The sequence below is a fragment of the Chlorocebus sabaeus genome, chromosome 12, assembly GCF_047675955.1.
Source record: "Chlorocebus sabaeus isolate Y175 chromosome 12, mChlSab1.0.hap1, whole genome shotgun sequence".
In the NCBI taxonomy this organism is placed as follows: domain Eukaryota; kingdom Metazoa; phylum Chordata; class Mammalia; order Primates; family Cercopithecidae; genus Chlorocebus; species Chlorocebus sabaeus.
The window spans coordinates 51,668,717-51,681,437 of NC_132915.1; the positions used below are offsets into that span (position 1 = coordinate 51,668,717).

Consider the following 12,721-nt stretch of genomic DNA (forward strand, 5'->3'; position numbering starts at 1 on the left):
AAGAAAAAATTTTTGGCTACATTTTATTTTTAATTATTTCCCTGTGTTCTGTTTCATTACATTCTCTTCAGTTTTTAATTATTTCCCCTTTGCAACTTATTTTGGTTGAATTTAATGCTCGACTTCTGGTTTCCCAAATTGGAAATGGAAGACCTTGATTTGAGATTTCTTATTACTAATATAGGTGTTTAGTGATGTAAATGACTCCCCAAAGTATAGTTTTAACTGCATCCCACAAATTTTGATATGTTGTATTTTCATTTTTACTCAGTTTAAATATTATTTTCCTTTCTACTTATCCTTTTAATATGGGTTATTGTAAAATGTGTTATTAATTTCCACATATTTTAGGACTTTTCTTGATTTATTTCTTTAATTGATTTCTGATTCAATTTCATTGTGGTCAAAAAGCATACTTTGTACAACTTGAATCCTTTTATTCAGCCTTGCTTTTGTAGTCCAGAATATGTTTGATTGCTAAATGTTCCATATGCACTTCAAAAAGACAAGCATTCTGTAGTTGTTGAGTGCTGTATATATCTCATTGGGTCTATCTGTTGACAGTGTGGTTCAAATTGTATATATCTTTACTGATTTTCTGCCTATACTATCAATTATTGAAAGAAGATGTTGAAATCTGACTATAATTGTGGATATATCTATTTCTTTTTACAGTTGTTTTTGCTTCTTCTATTTTGAGGCACCGTTATTAGGTGCATAAGTATTTAGAATTGTGGTATTTTCATGAAGTAAATATTATTCCTAGTAATATTGTTTATTCTGAAATCTATTTTTTCTTATAGTAATAGAGAGCTACTTCAGAATTAGAGTAAAACAATTTTTTTCATTTCATTTCAGATTTTCCATTGCTAGTATATTAGAAACACAATGATCTTGTATTACACACATCTGTATTAAAGTCATAAATTATTGAAGTTTAAATAATCTTAGAAATTATTTAACCCAACTGTTTCATTTTGCAGTTGAGTGACCGAGATCAAAAAGATAGAGTTACTTTTCAACACCACAAATCTGGTCATTGGAAGTGCCCTTACCTTCTGTCAGATACACCACTTATTTGAACCCATCTCTCTTGATTTCCTGGCCAATAACTTTTATCCTCAAAGCACTGTCACCTCTTAGGCCAATCACACAAAGTCCAAGATGGGATACTTACTATGAAAATGGTTACACTTTTAATGCTAATCTAATTTTGGTTCACCAACAATTTTGGATACTTTTCTTCTATATTTGCCCTATATATATATAACAAGTCTGTGGTTTTTGAGTTCACTTAAGGCAAGGAAGTTCTTCTAAAATATAATAAAATTCTCATTTAGCATTTGAAATATCATTCCTAAATATTAATATTTATTTTAAAACCCTTCCATTAAAAAAAAGTAATATATGTTGAGAACCTAGGTGAGAAATACAAATGAGAAAATTGAGGATCAGAGTTAGATAAAGTAACTTACTAGAAGTGGAGCCAGAATTTGAGAGCAATGCTTTTTGACTCCAAAACCACCAAGACAATGTTTTCCAGACCTTAATTTCTTTTGCCATGTATGAATTATCTGCATAATTCTTCATTTAAATTGACAAATATTTAACTTAAGTACATTTATATAAAGACAATTTTTACTTTCTTGGATGAAATCCAATATATATAATTATAAGATAACTTTAAAAATCAAATAAAAACAGAAAAATGTCGCTAAATTCTAGGTAAACATTTTACTTGCTGCTCTTTGTTATTATTGAAAAATACAATTAAAAGGTATTTAAAAAATTTAAAAGGCATACTTGCATTAAGCTGACCATTCCCATTATGTAACCAGCAGCTCCTAAAAAGAATAGAAAAGAAAACTGCTTTCTCATTAGGTAATTCATTGTATTTTAATGATCCATGTAGAACTAAAAATTCATCTCCTCTAGAATGGATGTGAGTACACAGTTAAGGCATCAGTACATTTTAGGCAGGAGTAACTTGAGCAAAGATAAAGAGTTGTGAGAAAGTTTGGGTATCATAGAACACCCAGAGTTCATGAATTCCTTGAGTGGTAGTTCTAAACACTGTATGTAATTGTCACCTTCAGAGTTTAAGACACAGACGAAAAGACTCAGAATACATTATGTAGATTGGAGTGTCCATCTCTTTTAAAAGTTCCCTAGGTAGTTCCAGTTCTTAGGAGGGGTGGAAAACCTCTACGATAAGATGTTTGAATGAGAGGATGGTAGTGGTGGTGATGGCGTTGAGTAGGTTGGTAGGAGAAAGGCCAGGTAGATCAGCAATATCTGCTCTGAATGTGAACAGATAGAATGGTAAAAATATCATTATTACTTGCTATCTTAGGGATAGAAAATGAATAACCTATCCAAGGCGGTTGGATCTTGAAGAGCTGGCAGAGTGCTGACGCTACCTTCCATTAAGAATAAACATTCATGAATTTTCTCAGAAGCTCTTTTGATTTAAACGCCTTGTGATCTTTTCTTATAATTAAAGGCATTAAATTCATATGTGAAGAATTTATGACAGCATATTTAAATAATGATCTAAACGACTTTCTCCAACACTTTACAATAGACATAAGTATTTTTGAAACAGCTTTAGCACAATTACTGCCTATAAATAGGCGCAGAGAAGAGTTTTATAACTTTTTTAAAGCAGCAGCATTTTAAAATATAATACACAGAATCCAAATTTGCATGCGTAAATAAATAGAATGCATGAAAAGAATCTGAATGTGAATAAATTCCCTTAATTATTTATCCATTGTTTTGATGCTGTCCTAAGACCCATTTAAAACAAGCATCTTTCTGGTGGGTAACAAATTCGTAGTGTATCAAGCTGGGCTCCCACTAACATTGGCCAAGCTGCTGCAGACGTGAAGACTTCATCTGGGAACACCAAAGGAGAACTCAAAATCCAAGTCTTCATACTTTCTTAAGAGAAGCGTGGAAGTGGGAAAAGGAGAAATTCAAACTCTGCTTAATTTTAAAACGTCAGTAAAAGGGGAGGCTGCAAAGGCTATTTTACAAAAATAGACGTCGAGAACTCCTGGGGAAGCAAGTGGGAGAAACGGGCTTTTTTGGGGGGAGGAGACATTTGCAGCCCATCGGACGGAGTCCCCGCCGCCCTCCTCCCAGAAGGTCCCCACTCCCTGTCCCGGGCCCTCCCCTGGCTTCCGCGCTTGGCCGGGAGCCTGGGTGGGCGGGGTAGCCTCTCCAACCTCTCCTTCTTGGCTGGAGGCACAGGGGCATTAACTTAGCGCCCCGGGACTCTGCCAGGCTCACGGGACAGCTGCACCTCTCAGCTTCTCCAGCTCTGGGACGCGATCGTCCCAACTCCCTCCGAGTGGAAAGAGTGCAAAACTTTTGTTCGTGCGCGGGTGGGGCTCAGTAGTACCACTGCGCGTCCTGCCCCGGCTTCCCCAGCCTCCCAGCAGGGTTAGCTGCGGTCAGAGCACTTTCCACTTGCGACTGCCGGCCAGAAACTTCTCGGGAATGGAGCAGTCACACTGTGGCAGCAGAGACCGAGGCGGTAGCGGCCGACCCCACCTGGCCCCTGGGCTGGTGGTGGCGGCTGCCCCTCCACCCCCATGCCCGGCGTTGCCGGTACCATCGGGGATGCAGGTTCCCCCAGCGTTCCTGCGGCCGCCCAGCCTCTTTCTGCGAGCAGCGGCCGCGGCCGCCGCCGCCGCCGCCGCAGCCACCTCAGGAAGCGGAGGCTGCCCGCCGCCTCCCGGGCTAGAGAGGGGGGTGGGCGCGGTGGGCTGCGGCTACCCGCGGACGCCCAAGTGCGCCCGCTGTCGCAACCATGGCGTGGTGTCAGCGCTCAAGGGCCACAAGCGCTTCTGTCGCTGGCGGGACTGCGCGTGTGCCAAGTGCACCCTGATCGCCGAGCGCCAGCGCGTCATGGCCGCCCAGGTGGCGCTGCGCAGGCAGCAGGCGCAGGAGGAGAGCGAAGCCCGGGGGCTACAGAGGCTCCTGTGCTCGGGGCTCTCCGGGCCCCCCGGGGGTCGGGCATCCGGGGGCAGCGGCAGAGCCGAGAATCCACAGTCCGTGGGCGGCCCTGCTGCGGGGGCTGCGCTGGGACAGGGTGCCTTGAGACAGGCCAGTGGTTCCGCGACCCCCGCTTTCGAGGTTTTCCAGCAAGATTATCCTGAGGAAAAACAAGGTGAGTTGGTCTTTCATTTGCTCTTTGCTCAAGGAAATGGTTGTTCTGGAAAGAAACTCTGAAACAAGCCGTCGTGTCCTTAGGCGGGCAGGAATAGTTGTTTAAAAGAAGCACTTTAAGTTCTAGGGAACTGCTCAGCAATATGGACATTAATAAGTGTGAGAGACACATCGCCTTCACTTTGGAGGAGTTTACTGTTCGTTCCCTCAGGTGATAAGATAATGAAAAAGTGAAGCATGGGTGGTAACAAATGAGCAATTCACCCTAGGAGTAGAGTTATTTACGCGGAAGTTGATTTGACTTTTCACTGTGTGGATAGAACTTCAAGCAGGCATTGAGCAAAAAGCTGAGTGAGAGGTGCTGTGTGTGAGTCTGCTCTGTACTCTTTCGAGACAGGGTCTCGCTCTGTTGCCCAGGCTGGAGTGCAGTGGCGCCATTATGGCTCACTGCAGCCTCAACCTCCCTAGGCCCAGGTGATCCTCCCAGATCTGGACTGTTTTCAGCTGTAAAACCAGAGCTGATTTTGCGTGGGAAACTCTGATAGTTGGGGATGCAGTTCTTTACTACATATTGGGGCAAACATTTGTTGCAAGCTTGATGTGGGGAAGAGACTGAAATATACCAAACCGTCATCTTTCTTTCTTTCTTCCTTCACTCTGAATTGTTTTTGTAAAATGTAATTTGTAAAACCATAAGAAAGAATTTCAAAGTTCAATGTTAGAGGTTTTTTTATCCAAGGAGTTTTCATTATTTTTCTCTTATTTTTTGACTGCAAGTCAGTTGCCTTCATTTCCTGTGTTAGGAGATATATTTTAGTGAACTTCATAGCCCTCCACAGGGCCTACTAAGCAGTGGAAATAGCACTGTGATGTTTTCTTTTTTTTTTTTTTAATAAGTCCAAAACTTGTACAAAACTTATGAAGTTGTATTATATGAAATTGTATGATAGCTATACAGTAAACTATTAATTATAAACCTTCCTTGAATTGTGAAAATGGCAGATCTCAACAGATTTTTCGCTCAATGGCTGCCTGAACTTCTACTCACACAGTACATTTGAAAAATACTGGTCTGTGAATTGACATGAAACATTCAATTCAGAGTGAATTTTGTGTTTACACATGTCAACTTTTTGTACATATTCTAATTGAGTAGGTAAAACAGAGTTTATACAATTCTCATGAAAGATCAAGGGTGCTAAAGAGCAAAGTTATTAAGTAAAAGTGCTATGAAAGAGAAGTAAAAGTGAAAATTCCTGAAACTACACCGATAGTGAAATAGCTGACAGCTCCCTGTGAGACACTGATTTATGTGATTTCTAGTTGGTACCAAAGTGTTCTATTTTATAGAGCTAATTATTTTATTTTGTTGTTTGCCTCAGATGATGCCCCCTCCCCCATAAAAAGCAAGCTAACATTGAAAGGTTACTTCAATAGCTTTCTAAATTGACTGCCCCTCTTACACAATAGCCATGAACTGTGGTAAAATAGTCTATTTAATTTACTCATTCATTAGACAAAGACTAACTGTGATTTAGAAGTGAACAAGCTTTTCCTCCACAAAAGAACCTTATAGTCAAAAGAAGGCAGACTATATGTATCCAAAAACTACAATGCAAGGCTTAATATACAATGATAAATGCAACAGAAGTACAGCAAGCTGTAGGACTTGAGAAGACAGAGAGTTGAAGTAAATGGTATTATATTTTAAAGACACCATATTTTCTAAATAATCTTACGCAAATTGGTGTTTCACTACATATATTGTACGATGAGTAAAACATAACAAGACATTATTTTATGATTCCATGCATAACTTACTGTAGAGGTGAAATGTTGATAATTGACATGTTCAGGGGCATGCTCATTCATATTTACAAGTAAAGTGGAATGGAGGACTAATGCTAATCTATTTCCACTTGGCCAATTTCATTAGAAAAGTATTACTGTGTTATTTAAAGTTGAAAATACTATAGAGTGTAATTTTTGCAGTAGTGACATTCTTTTCCTCATGATATGCTTATGAGAACAGCATTTTGAACTTCAAAATGCTAAATTGTATACACTTTAATTTTAAAATAAACTATAGCTATTTCTTTAGAATTCAGAACTGAGTGCTTCTTAAGAAAACTGGAGAAAACATGAAAGTATTGCAAATCATATTGACAAATCACTGCCTTAGGCAATATTTGTTTTGTTACATTCATAAACTTGGTAGAAAAAGAAAGTTGGACAGAATTACTCTGCACACTCCACTTAGCAGTTTACTCTTCCCTATATATCTCTAGGATAATAGAAAATGTAAACCAAAGTAAAAGTTATATAGTAAATATGGCTATTTTAATTTTTCTGGTGTTAACCTAGTAAAGGGTGTTAAAATATTCTTGTTTGATTAATGTGCTCAACATGTTGAGATAGAAAAACCAGAACTTTGTTAAAAGTACTTTTAGAACATTGCCCGTAACATTGGAGGAGGGTTGTGATTTAAAGCAAATGCCTAATATGTTGTTTTTAAAAGACAATTTGAGGATTCATATAGATTGCAATAGACAGTTTATAATTTTCTTTTGTAAACAGTTTGCTTTTAAAGTCTGTTATTGATATTTCTTACGGATTCAAAAAGAAAGTATATGTTTCATAGAGGATTATGAAAAATACCATCTGTATCATTTCTCATAAAATGAAATATGCGAGCTCTAGTATGATTTGGGATTGACATAGCAATAGTACTTATTAGTTTAAATTTGAAATGAAATGAACAATTTTGTTTTTTTACATTATTCAAGTAAATTAATTTTAACCTCAAATATGAGATAAAAAAACCAATTGTTAAAATTTAGCATTAGTGATTAAATAGAATGTTCATTTTCAAACTAAGATTATTCCTTTTATTCCCTGTTCATTTTATTTAGTTTGTTTTCCATAGTGTCATTTTGAAAAAAATATCACTTAGATAATAACAAAACTTAGGTGACATTTAGGAAGATCCCACACAACCAAGATAGAACAGACAGTGTGCCATATTGGTGTTATGCAAACAATTTGGGGTAATAATGCACTCTCATCTTCTGATTCCTAAATATAACTGCATTTTAATATTGCATATCTTTGTGATTCTGAAATGATATAATAGTATCTTTTTGACTATTCCAGTACCTGCATTTCTGAATAATCTTTTAAATTTGATTTATTCATTAAAATGTCTTTGAGTATATAAATATTACTAATTATTAGGAGTGAATGAATTATATTATCCGGCATTATTTTTAAGTGAGCAGTACTATGTTCTGGGAAGTTTTCCCTATATTTGATTGTTTTTTTTCCCCCTCTTCTCCAGAACAAAAAGAGAGTAAATGTGAGTCATGCCAGAATGGACAAGAAGAACCGATCTCCAAATCCCATCAGCTTTACCTGGGATCATCTGCTAGGTCTAATGGTGTCGTTGGGAAACAAAGTATCGGGTCATCTAAATTAGAATATTCCAACAAGCATGATAGTGTCCTCTCTCCTCATCCTGGAGAGCAATCAGGAGGTGAAGAGAGTCCCAGGTCCTTATCATCCTCTGATCTGGAATCTGGAAATGAAAGTGAATGGGTCAAAGACTTGACTGCGACCAAGGCAAGCCTTCCTACAGTGTCCTCAAGACCAAGAGATCCTCTTGATATCCTTACTAAGATTTTCCCAAATTACAGGCGCAGCCGGCTAGAAGGCATTCTACAGTTCTGCAAAGGGGATGTGGTCCAAGCTATTGAACAGGTTTTAAATGGCAGAGAACACAAGCCGGACAACAGGAACCTAGCAAACTCAGAAGAACTGGAAAACACAGCCTTTCAGAGAGCTTCAAGTTTTAGTCTTGCTGGAATTGGTTTTGGAACTCTAGGTAATAAATCAGCTTTCTCTCCTCTTCAAACTACTTCTGCTTCTTATGGAGGTGATTCAAATCTCTACAGCTTAAATCCTAGAGTAGGTATCAGTCCATTAAGGGTGGCATATTCTTCTGTAGGAAGAGGGTTATCTGGTTTTATGTCACCCTACCTAACACCTGGGTTGGTACCCACCTTGCCTTTTCGGCCAGCTTTGGATTATGCCTTTTCAGGGATGATTAGAGATTCTTCCTACCTTTCCAGTAAAGACTCAATAACTTGTGGCAGACTGTACTTCAGACCAAATCAGGACAATCTGTAATGTATATGCCCATTCTCCCTTTCTGGAGTTTTTCCAGAAGCGTGTAGTACATGCATGTGCACACACATACACACACATCCATTAATATACTTCAATAAGTATGTGAGTGGATGATGAGGTCTTAAAATGCTAGTTTTATTTTTTTCTCAAGCAATATAATAGGTCTTAGATCTGAAAACTCTTCATTAGCATTTATCAAGTGAAAGAAGTAAATTTGAACATTATATAAGGAAATATTTACTTTAATGAATTTTCTCCCTAAATTATCATTTGTAAAAATTTTTATTAAAACTATCCTTTTTATTTTATTGAAAAGTGGCATTTTTAGTGATAAAATACATTTGTAAGTGTAAAGCAATCCAGCATAATATAAAACAAAAGGAAGAATTGAACAATTAAGGCAATTTTAAATAATTACTACTTCAAAACTGTTTCTTCTGTTCCTTGTTCACAGGAAAGAAAAAAGTTTTTCAAAGTATTTTTAAAGTATTTTATTTGCAGATAGGTGATTTGTAATAAATAAAACATTTGAGCAATTTGAATTTATAGTTTCTGAGTGTTTTATTTTTCAATCTTAGCCTCCATTAGTGAAAACAAGTGCCATTAAAAAACGTTTCTTTTTTGAGTTAACACTGTGGATTAGTCTATGAAGTAAATCTTAGGAAATGAGACTGCGCCATCTCCTGGCCACTATCGCCAATTGCAACTGAGCTCTGTAGAATATATGAATTAGAAACATTGTTTCCAGAGAATAAACTAACCATTTTTTTTTTCAAATAGTTATTTTAGATTATGCTACATTAAAATTTTCATACTGTAAAGTGCACATCTACTGTGGATGAGAGTTTCAGTCTTTAAGTGTGCTTATGTATCTGGGGAAATATCCTTTTCTTATAAGTTTGGAACAAGAATATATGGCAACCATTCTCAAAAGAAAGAATAATTTTATTCAGAAAACTAAAATAGCCGCTCAAATAAATATTTATTGACTGGATATAGTTGATTCTTAATCACTGAGGAGAGATACAAGATTTCCAAAGGGGAAAAACTGCCATGAAGTTTCAGAGGTATTCTTGCAATTTTAAAAATAATTTTTGTCCTCCATCTGGCACATTTGACAACTATTTATTTCAGTCAGTGGAAAGTCCCTGAGGAAACTGCTTAGAAAACAATTTCTAGGACATTTTCTTTATACGTCATCATTTTGTTTGAAGGACAGTAGCTTCATTGTTATTGTTAGGAATAAATGGAAACCCAGCGGTGCTAAAAGATAGTTGATGAATTGGAGATTGTTTAAACTATTTGAGCAGCATGACTCATTAAGGGTTTTTAAAATTATATGTATATACGTATGTGTGTATGTATCTATATGCAGATATGTAAGTCGATGTAGACATACATTAAACCCCCACAGGTTATATTATCATGGAGGCTTTTTCCATGAAGCCAATAAGAATGAATTTCCAAGGAATATTTTACCAGCAAATGTGATATTAAGTTACTTTAGAGTATCTGATGATGATTTAGGATGTAAATGTGTTTAATAGGTTATGCAGTAATTTTAATGGTGTGAATTTAAGAAAGCAGATCTTGAAAAATTTTGATGTACTCAATATTCATTTATTATAAAAAAGTTTTATATTCTAAGCCTAAACTATAGTACAATGTCTAGCAAGTAGTTGAAATTCAATTAATATATACTGAGTAAGAAACTCTTATATATATAATAGATCTCTTTGAGACTCTGATAAAACTGAAGAACTCTACAAAATGGCCTACAGACACACAGTTTTGCATACAATTTCACTGGGTTCTTGAATCTCCTAAATGGTATTCAGGTTAGATTCCTTGGTGATTCTTCAGTTGTTTCTATTGCATTAATCCACTTATTGAATGCTATTTTTCTGAAAAGTGCTAGATCCTATAGAGGATACTGAATGTAAAATATTGTGCTCTAAAGGAAGTTACATTATATAATAGAGATATGGTTTTAGATAATAATCCTAGAGTTACTGCATGATGTATGTGGTTTTATAATGATGTGCTTGTATCTGAGAAACTGAATTGCTTTTGACCTTGGAAGAACATCAATTCTGGGCAGCATTCAAATTTATAAAATAGTTTTATAATCATAAAACTGAATTTATATAATGCCTTAAACATTTCATGCCCTTTATAATGATTTAAGGACTTAATCTTATCAAATTGGTCATTTGTCTAACAACTCAATAGTATATGAGAAAATTGAGGCTCAGCAGTAGCGTTTTTTCTCCCTAAGGTTATTAGTATGAGTCACCTGGAGTGGAATTACTGTACTCACTTCAGCAATTTCAGACTCCAAGGTCTGAGGAAGGATTCATGTCTGTTTTATTCATTCACGGCCTTGAACAGTGGCTGATATATCATAGGTTCTCAAATGCTAGGTTTCCACTGACTGAAATAAATAAAAGATAGCAAGTATTAGCTGAATAATTTATTCATTCAACACCTATTTAATAATTTCTAATAATAACCTATTTGTGACATGTACTGTGTTAGACACAAGAGATAAAGAAGTGATTAAGATACAAGACTTTGCCTCAAGTTGCTCACAGTCTATATTGTCGTGTGTACAAAAACAACCAATCAACTAGTGTTGGTATTATTTGACAATGCTGGTATATCAATGAGTTCTTTGTCATGTTGATATTCATATCCATGGATGCTGCTTGAAGCCTGAACTCCTAAGCCACTAATTAGTGGTGGGAAGAAAGAGGGGGTAAATGCTTTAAGAGCTAGCATATGACAAAAATGAATTGACTTTATTCTGTATCATATAGAGGGCCTAAGAGGTAAACATTTCATAGAGTATTCAGAAGAACATAAGGAATGTTTCACTTCAACAGCTGTTCAAGAGTGCAATGACTGCCTTGTATGATAAAGCATCTTGTACTCATTGAAAAATGCACGTAGAAAATACCAATCAGAGACCTGATTGATGAGATTTTTCATTACTGCTTTAATATTGGGACTGAACCATTTTCTAGCTCATCAGAAACATGGAAAGTATTTGTTAAATAAATAAGTAATGGAATTTCTATTCTAAGACCATGAAAATGAAAACACTCTACGATTATTTGTCAATAAAACACAGGGCAGTTTTGCTCATCAAAATTTTGCCTATGTGATAGCCTCCTGAAAGTAGGCAGAAAAGAAAGACATAGAACACAGTGCATGACTTACAAGGGAATAAAACGGTTAGAGGTTAGTGTAAGGTATATAGGCATGAGTGGGGTTTAAAAAGGATATGGAAGAGCACTGAAGACAAAGATTAGTACATTTCCTGTAAGGTAAATACCAATATGTCTTTCTAGAAGAAGCATTTGTTTTGGAATTGAGGAAACCTAGAATGGATTTATCTATGTGACTTGGACAGGTTACTTATACTCTTTGGACATTTATTTTTTCTCAGCAAAACAAGGATGATATTATTTAACTTGCAAGATTCATGGAGATAAAAGCTTAAATAAATGGCAGAGTACAGTAATGCTTATATACTGGATGCTAAATAAATAAGTCTCACTGTTATCACTTTGTATTAAGATATTATCTTTGCCCCCTGGTTGCAGTCTGTCAACAAAGAGTACTGTAATTGCATTTAATCCACTTAGCGGATATGGAGCCCAAAGGGCAGCCATCATCAAAGCAGCGTACAGGATTAGTTCCAGACTTCCTGTTTGGTTGTTCATTTCATAGGAGAGCCACACTTTTGTAACATATTATTGTATATGTTATTTGGATTATTTTCAGGGCTATCTGAAGAAAATAAACAGCAAAATCATAGTTTGTGTTTATGCTACATTTATTAGGGTTGTCAGGAAAACAAGTCCATGTAATATGTGGAAATAAGGAAGTTATAGAAATTTAAACTACCATAAACAAAGGAGGAGCCTGAAAATGAATGTCTGGAAGAGAGAAATTGGCAGATAAGAGAAAGATTCACTCATCTGCTTGAAGCACTGTGTGGGCTGACAAGTGGGAACTGAAGCTCTGTGAAGTTCAGCATGTCCAATCACTCAAATGGTTCCCAGCCAGGGGTTCTGAAGGGAGGCTATGGGAAACCAAAGCCTCTGTGTAGGTTCTAGCTCTGTTCGTCCGTGAGAAAACACCTGGTGGTGAACCTGTGCCACCGTGGGTCAGTGAGGTCAGCAGGCAGGAAGACAAGCTGGATGTGGAGTAAGGAAAAGTGAAGACAGCCTGGAAATCACTGGGTATGTAAACTTAATGACTTGTGTTTCACTTCTGCCTTAAAAATCTCACCATAATTCCCTTTTTGGGCGGCCAGTCTCACTTTGAACAATACAGGAAAGGGAATTCTGAG

The 12,721-nt window shown here is 36.7% G+C and overlaps 1 protein-coding gene across 1 annotated transcript; it reads left to right on the forward strand.

Annotated features, from left to right (window-relative positions):
* Positions 1-3,195: 3,195 nt before the first annotated feature.
* On the forward strand, positions 3,196-12,183 carry DMRTA1 (DMRT like family A1). The gene is made up of 2 exons (XM_073022187.1): positions 3,196-4,177; positions 7,514-12,183. The coding sequence occupies exons 1-2, from the start codon at positions 3,505-3,507 to the stop codon at positions 8,359-8,361; spliced, it is 1,521 nt and encodes a 506-aa protein (XP_072878288.1). The 5' UTR covers positions 3,196-3,504; the 3' UTR covers positions 8,362-12,183.
* The last annotated feature ends 538 nt before the right edge of the window (positions 12,184-12,721 follow it).